Source organism: Prunus dulcis, chromosome 2 (genome assembly GCF_902201215.1).
Source record: "Prunus dulcis chromosome 2, ALMONDv2, whole genome shotgun sequence".
Taxonomy (NCBI): Eukaryota; Viridiplantae; Streptophyta; class Magnoliopsida; order Rosales; family Rosaceae; genus Prunus; species Prunus dulcis.
The window spans coordinates 8,729,790-8,746,097 of NC_047651.1; the positions used below are offsets into that span (position 1 = coordinate 8,729,790).

At 38.3% G+C, this 16,308-nt stretch overlaps 4 protein-coding genes across 6 annotated transcripts; 1 reads left to right on the forward strand and 3 right to left on the reverse strand.

Annotated features, from left to right (window-relative positions):
* Positions 1–863: 863 nt before the first annotated feature.
* On the reverse strand, positions 864–2,993 carry LOC117620292 (ubiquinone biosynthesis protein COQ9, mitochondrial). Of its 2 annotated transcripts, none has more exons than XM_034350456.1 (2): positions 2,859–2,993; positions 864–2,127 (listed from the first exon to the last, which is right to left on the reverse strand). In XM_034350456.1, the coding sequence occupies exon 2, from the start codon at positions 2,099–2,101 to the stop codon at positions 1,193–1,195; it is 909 nt and encodes a 302-aa protein (XP_034206347.1). In that variant the 5' UTR covers positions 2,102–2,127; positions 2,859–2,993; the 3' UTR covers positions 864–1,192. The 2 variants fall into 2 exon arrangements, with proteins under 2 accessions (XP_034206347.1, XP_034206348.1); XM_034350457.1 differs by having other exon boundaries at positions 864–2,123; positions 2,859–2,987.
* Positions 2,994–3,251: 258 nt separating this feature from the next.
* LOC117619267 (L-aminoadipate-semialdehyde dehydrogenase-phosphopantetheinyl transferase-like) lies at positions 3,252–6,101 on the forward strand. Of its 2 annotated transcripts, none has more exons than XM_034349181.1 (5): positions 3,252–3,414; positions 3,799–3,931; positions 4,186–4,430; positions 5,007–5,178; positions 5,609–6,101. In XM_034349181.1, exons 1-5 carry the CDS (start codon positions 3,299–3,301, stop codon positions 5,798–5,800), a joined length of 858 nt encoding a protein of 285 aa, XP_034205072.1. In that variant the 5' UTR covers positions 3,252–3,298; the 3' UTR covers positions 5,801–6,101. The 2 variants fall into 2 exon arrangements, with proteins under 2 accessions (XP_034205072.1, XP_034205073.1); XM_034349182.1 differs by having other exon boundaries at positions 3,276–3,414; positions 3,809–3,931.
* Positions 6,102–7,640: 1,539 nt separating this feature from the next.
* LOC117617059 (40S ribosomal protein S25) lies at positions 7,641–8,406 on the reverse strand. Its single transcript, XM_034346305.1, has 2 exons — positions 8,293–8,406; positions 7,641–8,212 (listed from the first exon to the last, which is right to left on the reverse strand). The coding sequence occupies exons 1-2, from the start codon at positions 8,293–8,295 to the stop codon at positions 7,889–7,891; spliced, it is 327 nt and encodes a 108-aa protein (XP_034202196.1). The 5' UTR covers positions 8,296–8,406; the 3' UTR covers positions 7,641–7,888.
* Positions 8,407–9,928: 1,522 nt separating this feature from the next.
* On the reverse strand, positions 9,929–12,138 carry LOC117617687 (40S ribosomal protein S2-4-like). The gene is made up of 2 exons (XM_034347171.1): positions 11,390–12,138; positions 9,929–10,324 (listed from the first exon to the last, which is right to left on the reverse strand). Exons 1-2 carry the CDS (start codon positions 12,050–12,052, stop codon positions 10,166–10,168), a joined length of 822 nt encoding a protein of 273 aa, XP_034203062.1. The 5' UTR covers positions 12,053–12,138; the 3' UTR covers positions 9,929–10,165.
* Positions 12,139–16,308: the final 4,170 nt, after the last annotated feature.

A 16,308-nucleotide genomic window follows, 5' to 3' on the forward strand; every position in this document is an offset into this window, starting at 1 on the left:
AATGTAAATAAGGAAGTACCCCCCATTTGGATTCAAATAAAAATACTAGAAAATCAAATTCCCACCAAATCAAAATATGAAAATTCAGTTTTCGTGCAAAATTCGATTTATGCTAAAAATGATGGCTCATTAAGTCAATATATACTTCATACTAAAATCCTATAAAATCAAGTTTTCTTATTTGATGTATAAGGAAGAAAAGCCGCCAAAAATTATCTTGAGAAAATGATTATTCCGAAAAATCATTTTTCATACTTAGTCAATATTGCACCTATGTTAAAAAATTTATGGGTCCGTCAGTGTGTATGAGTTAAAAAATTTCTGGATTCGCCAGTGTGTGAGTTTGTACAGAGCAACCGAGGAATCAATGCTTTGTGGAAGCACAATCCCGGGCACTTGGAGGGCCTTTAAATGGGATCACCGTTGGTCAGGAGTTACCAACTTTAAATGGAGTTTTTGGTTGTCGAAGGAAGAGCTGGGTTTGGTTTTTTTATTTTTTAAGTTTCGAATTTCAAAAATTTTAACTCTACTGGAAGGGTAAAATTAGACTTTTTTAGAGTGTTAAAACTAAACCTAAATTGATGGTAGTTGACATGTCATGTTATAAGTAGTTAGATTATTACAACGATTAAGATAAAGAAAAATGCGGAAAAATGCATAGGCTCATGATGCAAAAAACTCAGGTTGTTCCACAACATTCCAATCATAGTTGAACAGCTACTAATATAGTACTGTTTATGAATTACAATGTCAAAGACCCTGATACAATGATAGTAATTATTTTTAAAGAAAAATATTTTTTATTTTGTACAGTATTTTCATGTTATACATAATATAAACTCATACACTTTATTTAGACTCCATTTTCTTGTCCGGGTAAATTCCCTTTTATTTATTTCAGGTCTAAGGTGAGGCCCCGGCCAACATGAATTCAACAGACTACAGAAAGTACCAAAAATGTGCAATACCTTAAAACTGGACCCTGAGAGCTTAAATGAAGCTTCAATTGACAAAGAAATGGATCTTGCAATAGACAGCTAAACTCAACTCAGGCTTCAGCAGAGAAGGAAAAGATTTATAATAATTTGAGCTAGCAATATAATTCTTTAGTAAAGTCGTAACAGAGCATCTCATCCAAGTTTACTGACCAGAGAGAGGACTGATGCTTGCAATATAATTCTTTAGTAATATCTTAGCCCTGAAAGACTCTCTTCACAAATCCTTGCAAAGAAGTCCCCATCCCAGCACCAACAGCTTCTGCCAAGTATGTTGCCTCTTGGACGGTTTTCTTCAAGTCAAAAGCATCTTTCACTCGATCATCCAAGAATGCCCATGTATCACAAAAATCTGGGGAATTATCAGTAAGCATGTAAATCTCGGTTGTGGAGTATATACCTCCAAGGACAGTCCGCTTCACATACCACTGAAAATCAGCTGTGTCGTCGCCAGCACCATGCCAAATCTCATCCATAAGCATTGCCCTCTGCTTAAAACTTGTGGGTACATTCACTGGTTGTGCCTGGATGCTAAGAGCTTGTGGCCACTTCGATATGTAGGGTGCCTGCATTTCTAAGCGAATCTTCACAAGCTTTGTGATCCTCTCACTTGGTATCAAACTTTTTAACTCCTCTGTACTAGAGTCGATCATATCACTGAGCCTTTGCAAACAGTCATCCATGAAAAACTCAACGAGCATACCCTCCTTCCTTGGAAATGATCCGACAATCGATGGAGACAGACCAACATCCCTTGCACCAGCAATCATGGCCGCTTCGCTCCATCCCAACCTCATAACATGGGGGAGTGAGGCTTGGAGCACACGAGCTTGCTCATCTTGGTATTCCGCTCTCGGTCTCCCAGTGTGATCAGCCGTTGACGACGTGGTATTTGAAAAATTAGGGATTTGATCGGCCGTTGACGATGTGGAGTTTTGAAAGTTAGGGCTTTGATTGACGAAAGATTCAGAGTTCACAGTTGTGGAAAAGTGAGAACGACTAATAAGGGATTGAAGAGGGCGGTAACGAATAATACGGTGGTTGGTACTGCTACCCAAGGATGTACCAAAGAGATGGAGAAGCCGCTTCGCTGCTGAGCTATACATTTTGATTTGGTATCACCAATATCTGCCTACAAGGCAAATGAGGGTTTTGATGAAGTGATGATACGATAATATAAACGGTTAAAAGCATAAACATTATAAATGAGTTACTAGTTTTGCAAGAAACAAGTTAATGTTTTTTCTGTATAAATATAATATATCAAATATTCATTTACAATAAAATAAATTTTACCTAGAATTGTTAATTTCTTAAAATTATTTCACTTAAAATCTCTTTCTCATGGAAATGAATCTAAATTGACAGAATACATAGAAGAGTTCAATGTTATTAATTTCCCCAAAGAAATATTCAGACTTATAGCCATCAAGAAGATTACAGAACAATGCTGCAATCCATCCATAATCCTCCCCTTTAAGTGGCAGAAGAAAATCAATTTTTTTTCATTGATGCTCAATGTTGTATTAATTGATAGATATCAAAGTTTTGACATTGCTGACCTTACATGATAATCACTCACCCCAATTGCACAAAATTGATAATAGTATTTTTTTATATATAAAATTTGTAATTTTTTTTTTTTCAAGAACAATCTTGATACAGATAATGGAGATTCCTAAATTAGAAACTTAACAGCAATTTAAACCCATGACAACAAATGGTATAATTTTGGAACAGAAAAAAAAAAAAAATCAAAAGCCCTAGCGTAAACCTCTAAGTTACAGACACTAGTTTAATCCCAACAAAAAAAAAAAATGCACCAGAAATTGACAAAGCAGAAGAAAAATTGCGAACACAAACCTGGATTTGGAAGAGAGCTTCCTTGCTGCAGAGGAAATGGAACCCAACGGCAAAAGGAAAAGAGGAGTGAGAGTGCTTCGTTTTTCTTAGGCTGAGAGAGACCCGCGGAGAAGATGAGTGTTTCCTATTGTTGCGTTGATTTGATTGAACGAGTTTTATTTTATTTTTCATTTAAAAATAATATTTCGGGTCGGGTTCTATTTTCGAATCGGGTGGTTTTATTTAAGCCGAAAGGTCATCATTGGTCCCGGGGCAAACTACAGAGACAAGACAACTTTGTATAGGTTGTTGTAATCTCAACCGTTGGGAACATCCAACGGCTGAACTAAGCCCCACCAAACGAAAGAGACGAGTTCTTCTGCAGAGCATTTTCTATGGGTTTTTTTTTTTTTCATACCTCTAAGCTGAGTTCTTCTTGTTTGGTAGGTCTTTGCATAGCAATGGAGAGAGGGGTACAGAGATGGGTTGTGGACATATCAGGGTGGGACCCATCTCCCCAAGATTTCTCCTTTGCTCTCTCTGTTCTTCCTTCAGTTGAGCAACCCTCTGTCACCAGGTTTTCCCTTGCTCTATTTTAGTTGCTGTCTTTTTTTTCTTTTTTTTGGATTCCAAGAAAACCTAGAAAGAAGAAAACCTAATAGTGATCAAAGAAAATGAGTGCTGTCTACAATCTTAGGGCCATATATTTGTGTTATTTTATGCTTTTTGCAAGTAATATAGATGAACCAAACTTGGCATTTGCTTTTGGCAGAGTCAAAGGGACTTGTCTGATAAATGATTGAACCTTTAAAAAAAAAAAAATCAATACATGAAACGGGAAATTTCCATTAGAGTTTTGATGTTATAATTAGCATCCAAGAAAGCAAAATGATAATGGATTGAGCTTAGGAAGAATTGTTGAGACAGTTAACAGAGATACATTGTATTTTGACATTGGTAGATTTGTACAGATGGAAGACAGGAAGCGGGCACTTGTGAGCCGGCTGCTTCAATATGCTCTTGTAAATGAAGTTTTGGCAATTCCCTATGATGAAATTATCATTAAGCGCACCTTGGAAGGCAAACCATATCTGGTATGTATGATTAAACTTGCCACTTCTTGTTTTATCCAAATGAAATTGGTTTTGATGGAGATCCAAAATATGTATTGAAGTCACGGAATCCGGCACTAATATCTTGTTCTGCATACTATGTATAAGTTCCAACTGTGTGTTTACAAGAAATGATTTTACATCCTTTTCTTGGCGCAATTCTTGTACCTTCCTTGCTTGTACATCCACCATTAATATCTTGGTCACTACACTCTGCATAATGTCTTTGTTTTCAGGAATGTGGTGATGTTTGCACAGATTTTCCCAATTTTAATTTCAATGCATCTCATCATGGTGACTATGTTGCTATAGCGTCCGAACCTTTGTGCCTCGTCGGTGTGGACATTGTTTCCATAGTCATTCCTCAGAAAGAGACGGTTATAGAGTTTATTCAAAACTTCTCCTCATACTTTTCAAGTTTTGAATGGGATAGTATAGTCAATGCTGGCACATCTGATGATATTCTGATTGAGTTTTACAGGTAAATCGTTTCCTGACATTCTGTGAAAATTTATTCCATAATACTTTTGTGTTGTAAGTTATAGCTTGTCATTGTTGTTTCCTTGTCAGATATTCTTATCTCAATATACTTATGATTTGTGCACTTGTACTCTTTCTGTAAATCTGAGTGACCCACTAAAGAACTACTGGAAGAAAGAAAGACTTTGTTTCCTATCTTATCTAACAATGTTGGTTTTCATGTGAAATCTCCCTTGAGTTTAAAATTATGGAATAAAGTTCAGTATCTTTGTCAGAACATCTAACTGTCACAGTTTTGCAGTTTTCTGTGTGGCTTGGTTCTCTTTTAGATATGGCTAGCATACCTTGCCTGAATTTTTTTACTGCATATTCACTCTGTTTATCTGTTGGGGATAAGTTCACAGGTCTATTAGAATAGAAACCTTTCAATACAAGTTTATTAAATATGCGTTGGGCTTGAATGTTAAGGTGAATCATTAGGGTTTGGCACAATAATGTTTATTAATCGGCGCAGTAAGCAGCATGCGGGAGAGGTCCAAAGATTTGAGTAGCTGATGATTTATAGTGTGTTTTGTAGATATTGGTGTCTGAAAGAAGCTTATGTCAAAGCGATTGGGAGTGGAGTGGCATATGGTTTGGACAGAGTGGAATTTCATCACAGTTGCTGGACTAACATCTCTGTTAATGTTGAGGGGAAGGCAATGAAAGAATGGCGCTTTTGGCTTCTTGAGCTAGGAAAGGGACATTTGGTAACTCTCTTGTTAATTTTCTTTCTTTGTTTTCATTGAGATGCCGTTTTGATTTGCAAGGTTACATAGTTTCGTTTGTAATTTATAGCATCCATAGTTTTTTGGCTTCTTTTTTGGTTGCATAGTTGTTAGTTATCTAAGACAGTAAAAAGTGCTAGATTAATTACACCTTATAAAGCAAAACTCTTCTGGTTTAATCCAAAGTTCTTGCTTAATGGATACCTGGGGTGCTAAAAATATCGACGGGAATGCAACAAAATCTGAATATGCGTGCATAAACACTGGGGACGAGTCAAACTTAAGTCCTTTTTTACCGCTCGACCTTCGCCACCCTACCATCTGAACCAAGGGATTAAGACTATGCATACTGATTTTACGGGCACGAGGCAATTGTTTTCCTGCTGTGTAACAGTTTTCCATGAAATCGCAGGTCTCCATTGCAAGGGGTCATCCAAGATCAGCTACTGAGAGTTATATGAGAACATTAAAACAGGCAGAGTTTGATGAAGAGGAGTATCACGCAGCTCTTCATCTTCCAAATGTCAGATTTGTCTCAAGAACAGTAGAACAACTCATTCCGGTTTCACACAAAGACCGTGTACATCTGACTTCGATTTCATGATACAATTGAAGTGCCGATGAACAGGAGAAAGCATTCACTTCAGCTTTTCACAGGAGAAATTAAAATCAAACTGTAGTAGCACTTCTGTATATAAAGTTGAATGTCCCTGCAGCATAGCGTTGTTCCGGTTCCCGTCAGCATTATTGTATGTAAATTGGGCATGTGTGGTAGGATGGGTCTAGATGAATCGGGCATTGTCATTATATTGCTTAAGATGTAAGCTTGATTTTTGTTGTATGCTTGTTAAGTTGTAATTAAAGGTTGACAAAAATCAATTTTATATATTTATGTTTTGGGTAAATTGATTGAGCCAAACTTTTATCCTTAGGTCCCGTTTGGTTCATAAAACAGATATGAGAGAATCACTTGTCAAGGAATGAGAAATGGAAGATTCATTTTTACATTTAGTAAACGAGAAATCACTTTATTTTCTTTTCCATGTTTGTTTCAAGTAGGAATTGAAAACAAAGATTGTATAATTTTTCAATTATACTCATATTAAATCAAATAAAAAAATACATTTAATGATATATTATAATTATGAGTACAAAATAATCATAAAAAATATATATTTAATGTTGGCTCATTTTTCCAAATTTTCCCATTAGAAGGGAAAACAAAACCTAAGTTGGGAGGGCTTTACTTTCCCATGAGTCAAGCAACGATTTCGCATGCTAGACTTAAACAAATATGAAAGAGCAATTGATTTCTCATCCCCAAACCTCCTTTCCAATGAAACAAACGGGCCTAGGGATAAAGTAAAATGCAACTGTTATCACAAGATGCATAAATGATGAAATCTGGAGATATTTGACATCCCAGATAATGCTTTAAATCTGGAGACATTTGACATCCCAGATAATGCTTTAAATTATTCATGGGATCATCGGCTCAAATTCCTCTGCTTCATTATAAAACCGTGGGGAAGCAAAATCTTTGTAAATTTACAATATTTTTCAAGAAAATCCAAGTATCAACCAATCTACTAGAAGCAGCCAATTTCAGAACCTGAAAAATGGATAGTGTATTGCTAGAAGGCAGCCAACCTAAAACCGTGAAGAAGACTCTCATCATGTATTTTATTAAAACCCTAAAATCCATATTTATCCCAACCTAAATTTAAGATGCCAGCAACATCTTACCCAGTTGCTGCACCAGAAAACTTCATGCTAGGTTTTAACACATAAAAACTTCTGAAAACATTTTCCTTCTGTGCCTTGCTACGCATAGTCCTTAAAACTACTCAAAATATGAATCTTACTCTACACTCCCACAACATTTCAGAGCTCTTCTACATCAATCACACTATAAACCTAACTAGGGCTCGCTATGCACAAATAAACAGTAGTTCCCCGTCAGCCATATAACACCATTTGCGTTTAAAAGCATCATTTGCGTTTAAAACTCCATTTTAGATTCCTAGTGCAAGTACTTAAGTCAGTAGAACATCTCTTTTCTTGTTAGCTTCAAACACACAGCACTATATTATCTCTCTGGCAGAAAAAGAATCAGAAAACTAAATCCAAAGCACACGAAATTGCATAGACAATATGTAGTTTAAATAATCTAAAAGAACAAGAAATATATTGAAGGGCATACAAGATGTCAAGAAAAAAAGAGTTGAGATCTTCAGAGAAAAGAGAGGAGCGATAAGGAAGGAGAAGGGAGAGATGACATCAGTCAGTGACCTAGGTTGCATATTTTTCCTACTGTTCTGGCAGCACTGTCAAACTGGATGAACTCAAAATTATAAGAACATGTAAGGGTAATGCAATCTAGCCTCTAAATAGATGTATAAGCAAATATTGTTTCAACTTTTAAGGTTGGAATGACAACAAAGTTTACCAAAGGAAAGAAGAATCATAGAAACCATGGAAAAGCACACAAAGAAGAACAACGGTTTCTCACTATTTGAATAGATTCATAATCTATTAGCAAGCTAATGCGTAATGATCCTGAATAATCAAAGTCTCATTTACCATAAAAATAAAAACAAAACTGGCATGCAAATGAAAAAGGGATGCTAAATAGTCTACAACGATATAATAACCACCAAAACGACATAACAACCACAGAAAACGAGACGACCTATGTGTTGGTGGCCCTGGTGTAGATCTGCTGGCTGGCATGAGCAGAAACCATCCTAATCGCCCCTCTGGCCATCAAGTCCCTTATGGCCTTCCTCGCCAGCGACCCATTGATCCTGAGACGGTCGGAGAGAATGGAGGGTGTGATGAGCTTATACTTCGGTGCCTCAGCGATGAGCTTGTCGTACGTGCCCTGGTCGAAGAGCACCATGTTGTTGACCTTCTCCTTTTGCTTTCCTTTGCTCCACTTCTTCTTCTTCTGCTTTCCCCCTCCAGACTTCGCCGGCTTCGACGACGGTGGCGGTGCCTTGTCCTTCTTCGGTGCCTGAAATTAAAAACTCTAGATTGTCAGAGACATTTTCACAAACAGATAGCGATCAATCTGGAAAGGAATTTGGTCCATACCATTGGATCGGAACACAGCGACCGAGAAAGAGAGGGAAGAGAGAGAGAAGAGGGTTGCGGGCGGGAGGCAGTGCGAGTGAAAGAGGAAGATAGGTGAGGGGTAGAGATTTATTAACTTAGGGTTTCCTTTGGGTTACATAGTACCGACGTCGTTTTGGCGACCTTTTGTTTTTATTATGGGCTAGTTTGTTCCTTTGATTGATTGACTGGCCCATTTCTGAAGGATCCAGATATTTGGGCCCAGAACTCCAATAAAATGCAATTTTTTTCTTTAATTTTATGGTTGATGTTCTTGCTCCTTTTTTACCACTCAATTCATTAATTTTATTATTACGTCATAATATGTGATGTTCGTCAAATGTGGTATATAAATGTGATCTCTTTGTAAATGGTATTTGTGATTTCAATATACTGTTAATTAATTAATTTTTTTTTTTAATAGGTTCGGTAACACATACAAATTGTCCCATGTTCCAATATTGTGCAGAGATGTTCCCAATTGTTTGCAGTGCGGTAAATTGCCTTATAAGGGAGAGTGGGATGCTTTTCTTTTTTCATTTGAAAACAACCTTTTACCTTGTACAGTACTGAAGACAATACAACTTGTCCAACCTCTTAATCCGGCACAGTACAAAACATTCAACAATAGTAAGCATAATACGGTAGATTACTATTCAGTACAGTCCAATACATAATTCAACCAGAGTCACAGGGCAAGGAGAACAAGCATATTACTTAGCTATTACACAGCACCTGCTTAGCATCTTATAGTAAAAATGAAAAAGCTGGTACAAAAACTTGTGAGCTATGTATATGTTCAGGACAAGCATCTCCCAAAATCTGACCCGACCTGCAACAGCGGAGCACAAAAAACAAGTTCAAGTAAAGAAACCACCAAAAGAAAATCAAACAAAAAAAATGATCAAGTTTGAAGTAGACGTTCTTAGTATCAAGAACCCTCTTACCTACAACAAATGCAGAAACAAACCAGAAACAGAAATAAACCAGAAAAAATTTGCCACTTTCTAGTAGCAAAACAAATGCCAAGTAATGTTAAACTGAAGAGCGCAAAATGAGTCCAACAAGAGTGATTTGCCCAAAATGAAATTTTGTTAATGAACCCATGTCTGTGTAGTTGAAAACAACTTGTAACAACTTGTCTGGAGGACAGACTGAGTTTGAAAGTAGCTAGCACCTCAGAAAGCACTTAAATATATTTGCTACAGAAGAAGCCAGATATGCTAGAGAAAACTAGAATGAAAGAAGCAAACTAAACTAGAGTTAAACTGTTATTTGTTATGACAGGAGAATTTATCAGCACCACATAAACAAGGCTTGAGATTTGTTTAGTTTTCCTACTTTTTTTTTTTCTCTGAGAATAACACCCGCAAAGCAATCTTGTCTAACAGAAGCATATTCAAATCCATAGGTATGTCCATTGTCAAGCCCCTCCGCAATATGGTCTTGCAAACTGTATACTAATCCGTAATCGGGTGAGGTTGATAGCAGCTATCTTCTGCTTGGGCTTGGGTTTTACCTTCACCCTTCTTGTTACCCAATGATTGACAGACCAGTAGCACCACAATAGGTAGCCTCCAGTAAATTATCGCATTCATTCGTGTACATTAGAAGGCTATTGATTAAATATCCAAATGGAATGGAAGCATTGGTAAATCTCAGTGAACACAAATATTCCAGCAAAGTAACATATTTGCCCAATCCAGCATATAGTTCAAACAAACAAAAAGAGGATGAAAGAAATTATAAAAACGTTGATAAACCAAAATGGCAACATATTATGTCTTCAACACTAGAAATCAAATGCAGAAACTAAGATTTCATCTTCAATAAACACTAGCTTCTCTGAGTCAGACTAGGCTTCTACTTTCTCCACATCTTCAATGAGAAGGGGCTTGGTTGGCCTTCCCAACAGGTCTGTGAACTCTTGGAATGGAGATTTGCTGAAGCGTGTCTCTTTCCAGAATTCAGGGGTCAGAAAACCGTAAGTCTTCAGGAGGCAATCAAAAGTAGCCTGCAAAAAATGCATTCACATAAATGATTAGATACAATGCAAATAATACGAGATTCAAGTAACACTTGTTCAGTCTCGTTAAATTACATCTTTAACTGAGGAATTCAACCCACACTGAAGGGTGGTGATTATAAATTTTCTTTGTGCCAAAGGCAATGGCAAATCAAGAACTAACATGACTACCAACGAGCAAACTATAATATCATAAAGAACAACTGACACTCAGGGTCAAGAGGAATGCTACTCATTTCAATCCGGACTACATTGAAGTCAGAGTCAGCCCTAAACATAACATATTGGTTCACAGAAGTCCTATCTTGAAGAAGCTCTGCGACATCACCAATCAAATTTATATATTTATTTAATGCTCATACTTCAGAGTCAGGCTGCCAGGATCATCAGAGGGGCCAAGGGCCAGACCTTCCATATCCATTTACCAACCCAACCATTAAAAAGTTTTCAAAGCCCGACAATGCAAAGAATTAGAATTTAGTGCTATCTTGTTCAAAAATATTAATGCTTCAACCGCACTTCATGTCAAAATGCCACTTCCATAATTTCCACAACCACAAGATGCACTAAAAAATTTTGCATTCATGCATCCTCAATCATGCTAACACACACAAACTAAAACTGTTAAATTATATGCCAAATAAGAGATTATCAAGAAAATGTATTAGATCTGCACAAACCATTGCTGAAGCATTAACCAAAGATTTCCCACTTCTAAAAACATGCAAAACAAAATGTTAAAGATTGTTAAGAGCTTCCTGAGATGGGTAGATTTCAATTTCAACTACACAACACTCAACTCCACAAGCTCATCACATTCTTCTTTCAAATTTCATTTGCATATTTCTAAGAGTAAGAACTCTTTGACCAAATTTCATTTGCATATTATTAATTCAAGATTAATAGCATCACCAAAAGCTACCCAACACACTCTGATACTTATTCGGCAAACTAAACAACATCCAATAAATAATAATAATGTACAAACAATCAACTAATGTGAAAACACAAAAAAAAAAAAAAACAATGAAAATTTGGATAGACTAGATATACCTTGACAAAGTTGCCAAGCGTCTTGGTGGAGCCACGGGATGAGGTGAAAACATCATCAATACCAGCAAACTGCAGGACCTTCTTGGGCACACGGGCAGCCACAATTCCAGCACCACGGGGAGCGGGCACCATCCTGACTGTGACAGAGCCACACTTGCCGGTCACCTTACACGGCACCGTATGGGGCTTCCCAATCTTGTTACCCCAGTACCCTCTCCTCACCGGAATCACAGACAGCTTAGCCAATATAATCGCGCCACGTATCGCAGTGGCCACCTCCTTGCTGCACTTGACTCCGAGCCCGACGTGCCCATTGCTGTCGCCTACGACAACGAAGGCTTTAAATCGGGTTCGCTGACCGGCCCGAGTCTGCTTCTGGACCGGCATAATCTTCATCACCTCATCCTTGAGGCTACCGGAGGCGACAAGAGCATCGATGATCTGGTGCTCCTTGATGGGTAGAGAGTGGAGGTAGATTTGCTCCAGGCTCTTGATCTTGCCTTCCTTCACGAGGCGGCCGAGCTTGGTCACTGGGACCCACTTCTCTTCCTCCTCGCGGCGCCCGGGGCGGCGTCGGCCTCCTCCGCGGCCGCGGTCGCCTCCGCGCCCGCCGAAGCCTCGGCCGAATCCACCCCGGCCTCTCTCTGCTGGTCTCTCTGCCATGGTTCTGTGAGAAGGGATGAGAAGGAGAAGGAGAAGGAGAAGGGAGGAGCGACGGCTGGACTGAGAGGGTTTAGGGTTGTGGGCGAAAGGAGATGTGAGGACTTTATATCTTCACCTTTATAGCAAAATGTCTTTTTTTTAAACCAAAAAAATAAAAGTTAGCTGGTTGTAATCTCAACCGTTGGGAACATCCAACGGCTGAAGTGAGCCCCACCAAACGAAAGAAATAGATTTGTGCTTCTGCAGATTTTTTATTTTTTATTTTTTTATTTTTTCTGTGGGTTTTTCATTTTCTCAAGATTTCTCCGCTGCTCTCTCTTCTTCCTCCAGTTGAGCAATCTAAACCCTGTAAACGGTCCGTTAACACGACACGAATTCGCACAAAAAATTTAGTATTCGAATTCGAGTTATCGGGTCGGATTGATAACGGGTTAACCTATTAGCCACCCATTAAGCTAATAGGTCGTGTCAGTGTCATTTGCGAATCACCCGTTAACCCATTAAGAGCAGGGGTACTTCTACAATTTTCCATGAGTTTCCCTTTAAAAAAAGTGAAAATATCTGAATCCAAGAAGGGAATTCGAACCCCTACCAACACATTTCAAAGAAACCACCTTTACCCACTTGGTTGTATGCAATTGTTTTAATGACAAACTACAGTAAACTCCCCAACCTATAGGGTCATTTACGAGTTTATCCCCGATTTTGGGGACATTTACTAGTACATACTCAACGTTACATAAACCCTATAATTTGCCCCCTCCATTAGCCAAACTATTAGTCAGTCTGTAAAATGATGATCTGTCAAAAGTGGGACCTTTTTTTTTTTTATGACGTGGACTTCCATGTGGACTAAAAATTAATAAAAAATTATTTTACTGTTTGAATTATTTATTATTGTTAAATTAATTCAAATTTTAAAAAACAAAATTAAATTAAAAATAAAAATCTGGCAAACATCAAAAGAAAAAAATTTCTCTTCGTCTGTTTCTCTTCCCAACCCCAACCCACCCTCCCTCCGTGCACACCGCCTTCAAAGCCATCGCCACCTACCTCGTTGTCGTTGTGTAGAACCAAGGGCAAGATCTTCATCCCCATCAACTGCCTCTCCCCTTCCCACCTCCCCTAACACCAAAACCCAGCAGCCCCCACCACCTCACCTCTGGGTCCAAGATCCATGAGGGGTAGAGGTGGAATCGAGACCTTGAGCTCCTTCCTCCTCCGTTTACATACAAAGATTCTTGAATTCCAGTCTATTTATTTATTTAGTTTTTTAATTCTTAACGGGTCATGTTGTGTGATTCCCAAATTATAACAGGTCGTGTTCAGGTTTAATATTTTTCACCTGTTAACTAACAGGTCGTGTCGTGTCAACCCGTTAACTTAATGGGTTAACACAAACACGATTTGAAACCCACAAACACAACCGGTTTGACAGGTCTAGAGTAATCTTGTCACTAGGTTTTCCTTTCTCACTCTTTCGTCTATTTGGTTTTTTTTTTTTTTTTTTTTTTTTTGTTCCAACAAAACAAGAGAAAGAAGAAAACCAATATGCTCTAAACGAAGTTTTGGCAATTCCCTATGATGAAATTGGTTTTGATGGAGATCCGAATATGTATTAAGGTCGCAGAATACAACATTAATATCTTGTTCTGCGTACTATAAGAGCTAAAATATGAAACATAAAATGAGAATATTTGTTTTGTGTATTCTTCTCCTTGTAGGAGGTCATATTTATAATACAATGGAACTCTAATGGCCCTAGTTGCTAACCAAACATTGGAAGAAGGTTGGTAGTCTGCCTCTTGCCGAAGATGTTGGAAAATGGAAGCTATATGGCTTGGACTTAAATGATCTGCCAGTTGAGCAGGAGGAGTTCTTGACCAAGCTCCCAAAAGAGAGGAAGCCTAGCAGTAAATTCGCTCGCGATGAAGCCGCAGTCTCAATATCGAGGGATACGTCCCCTCAGCGAAAGCAGCCGAGACCTTTTTTGCCACGAGCAAGTCTTTCTCAACGTTGTTTCGTCGCCTGAGAACGTCCCTATTGGAGTTGCTCCTGCCTCATCTACCGGGATCAAGTGCCTCATTAGTGTGAGTAGGAAAAAGGTTAGTGGCATGCAAAATGTACGGGATATTTTGCTTAAGTCTCCACCCGAACTACCCAAAACCTGCTATCTGCTTTGTCGAGAGGCCGCTGAGAAGCAAGGTTTGGGTCATCTGCACTAATCTAAGGATCAAAATGAGATGACTATGCCACTGCATAGCAACCATGAGTCGTTTGCGAGACCACGAGCAGTCAAGCATGAAGCTGACTTAATGTTGCAAGTTGCAACCAAGAGAGCTAAAGAGTCGTCTACTTGAACAAAGAGTCATTCGGTTGCACCCACTGCCAATCTAGGGGTGGTGATAGCTCTGCTGGTCATGTTGGACACTCATGTTGAAGCCACAATAGCGTCCAAGAATGAGATTGCTGCTAATACATAGGATATTTGGACTGTATGAACGGTGCTTCTCCTTGTTTCCCTCTCAAACATAAATATGGTGAACACCTCTATCTTGACCTGCCCCCTGCTCAAAGTGATCAAATCAATGTTGTGGATGTAGAAGCAATTGAAGAGCAGGTAGTCGACGAAGTTGCAATGGAGGAAGACAATACCAAATGTGTTGCAGTTAATGAGGTTAGGTCAAATACAGAGGAGCAGGCAATTGGGGCTGTAGAGCAGATGGTGCTGATTGAGTGCTGATTGAGTAGAATGAGGCTGTTGTTTGTGGGGTTGATCAAGAGGTAGCTGAAGGTGTGATCGGCTAAGGGTCATGTGTTAAAGTCTCTTAGTGGATGTGGTCTCTTTTTGCTATTTTTGAACTTTGTAATTTTTTTTTTCCTTCAATAAATGGTCTTCAGTCGACCACCTTATTTCTTGTTGAACTTAGCTAGTTGGGAATTTTGCTATGGAATTTTCACTTGTCTTTCAAACTTCAATTCGCATTATATCTTGTGAGTGTATGTCCGGAGATATAGCACTTGAAAGAGGCTCTGTTGGAGAGAAAAAAAAATTGTGAACCTCCCAACATAATTTCACCTCCACTAATTAAATAATGGGGTCTTATTATTTTAGGTTCGACCCATTCAAGATGCAAGTCTCTTATATTACAATCCCTTGCTTCAAGGGAACACCTTTTGATTCCATCATAAAGAAACAGAACGGGTGTCTTTGGTTTTGCAGCTGCTCCCAAGTCCAACCTTAGGGTGCCTACGTATCCCTCGCGGGAATCAAACCACTCGTAGTTCAAAGATTTGCAATGATAAATGACTCATTGAAAAAAGGGGATTTGTATGGATTTGATTGAAAAAGTGTTTGAGTGAATTTAGCTGAATAAATTAGGGATTCGATTTTGATATGACATTGTGTTTGGAAGGCAAATTTGGTTAAAGAAATAAACCAGGGATTCTGGTCAGATTTAAGATTTGGAAATTAACAGGTAAATGTGGCCCACTAATCAAGAATTTGTGTTTGGAAATTTGAATTGAAATTGGCATGGGTAGATGACCAATGAAACATTGGATGGTTTGTACCATTTTTCTTATTGTCAATGTCCAAAAAAAATAATGAGCAATTTTGATTAACATGCTAATTTTTTCTTAAACTGACATTTGCACTTGGGAAAGTGTTTTCGCGAATTTTGGTTATGATAAACCTGGATTCAGATTTGGTTGCGGTTGCGTCTATTGGGATGCTAGACTGCCTACGTACCCTTGACGGGATCAAACCGACGTAGTTCCAAATTTATAAATTAATGGGTAAGTGTGGCCCACTAGAATTTGTGTCTTTGAGACGATTTGAAGATTTTCATAGGTAGATAACCCAAGGGAAAAATTGGATGGTTTTGTACCATTTTTCATTGTCAATATCAAAGAAAACTAATGGGCAATTTTGATGAACCCACTAATTTAATTTGATCATTGGCACATGCATTTGTATCCATGAATTATTTGAAGGATTTGAAATTAATGGGCTTTTGTGATTGACAAACCCGTTAATCCATATTGATGCTCCTTTGGAATCTTTTGAAATTGAGCTTGATGCTCGACACATGACCAATCATTTATTTGGATTGGAGTAACCATCACAACATGGTTTGAGTCGCTTATCACTCCTTTTTAAATAGCTTCCTTGCCACAGTGGTTGATTCCCATATTTCTTGTTGGAATTTTGTGGGCATGTTTGATAGCCATCTTGCATTTGAGAATCGAGGCAG

Excerpts from the sequence above, each read along its gene's own strand:
- LOC117619267 (XM_034349181.1), top strand. The coding sequence starts at position 3,299 with ATGGAGAGAGGGGTACAGAGATGGGTTGTGGACATATCAGGGTGGGAC. Across the intron at positions 3,415-3,798 it reads GAGCAACCCTCTGTCACCAG|ATTTGTACAGATGGAAGACA; the intron begins GTTTTCCCTTGC and ends TGACATTGGTAG. Across the intron at positions 3,932-4,185 it reads TGGAAGGCAAACCATATCTG|GAATGTGGTGATGTTTGCAC; the intron begins GTATGTATGATT and ends CTTTGTTTTCAG.
- LOC117620292 (XM_034350456.1), bottom strand. The coding sequence starts at position 2,101 with ATGTATAGCTCAGCAGCGAAGCGGCTTCTCCATCTCTTTGGTACATCC.
- LOC117617687 (XM_034347171.1), bottom strand. The coding sequence starts at position 12,052 with ATGGCAGAGAGACCAGCAGAGAGAGGCCGGGGTGGATTCGGCCGAGGC. Across the intron at positions 10,325-11,389 it reads CGCTTGGCAACTTTGTCAAG|GCTACTTTTGATTGCCTCCT; the intron begins GTATATCTAGTC and ends CATTTTTTGCAG.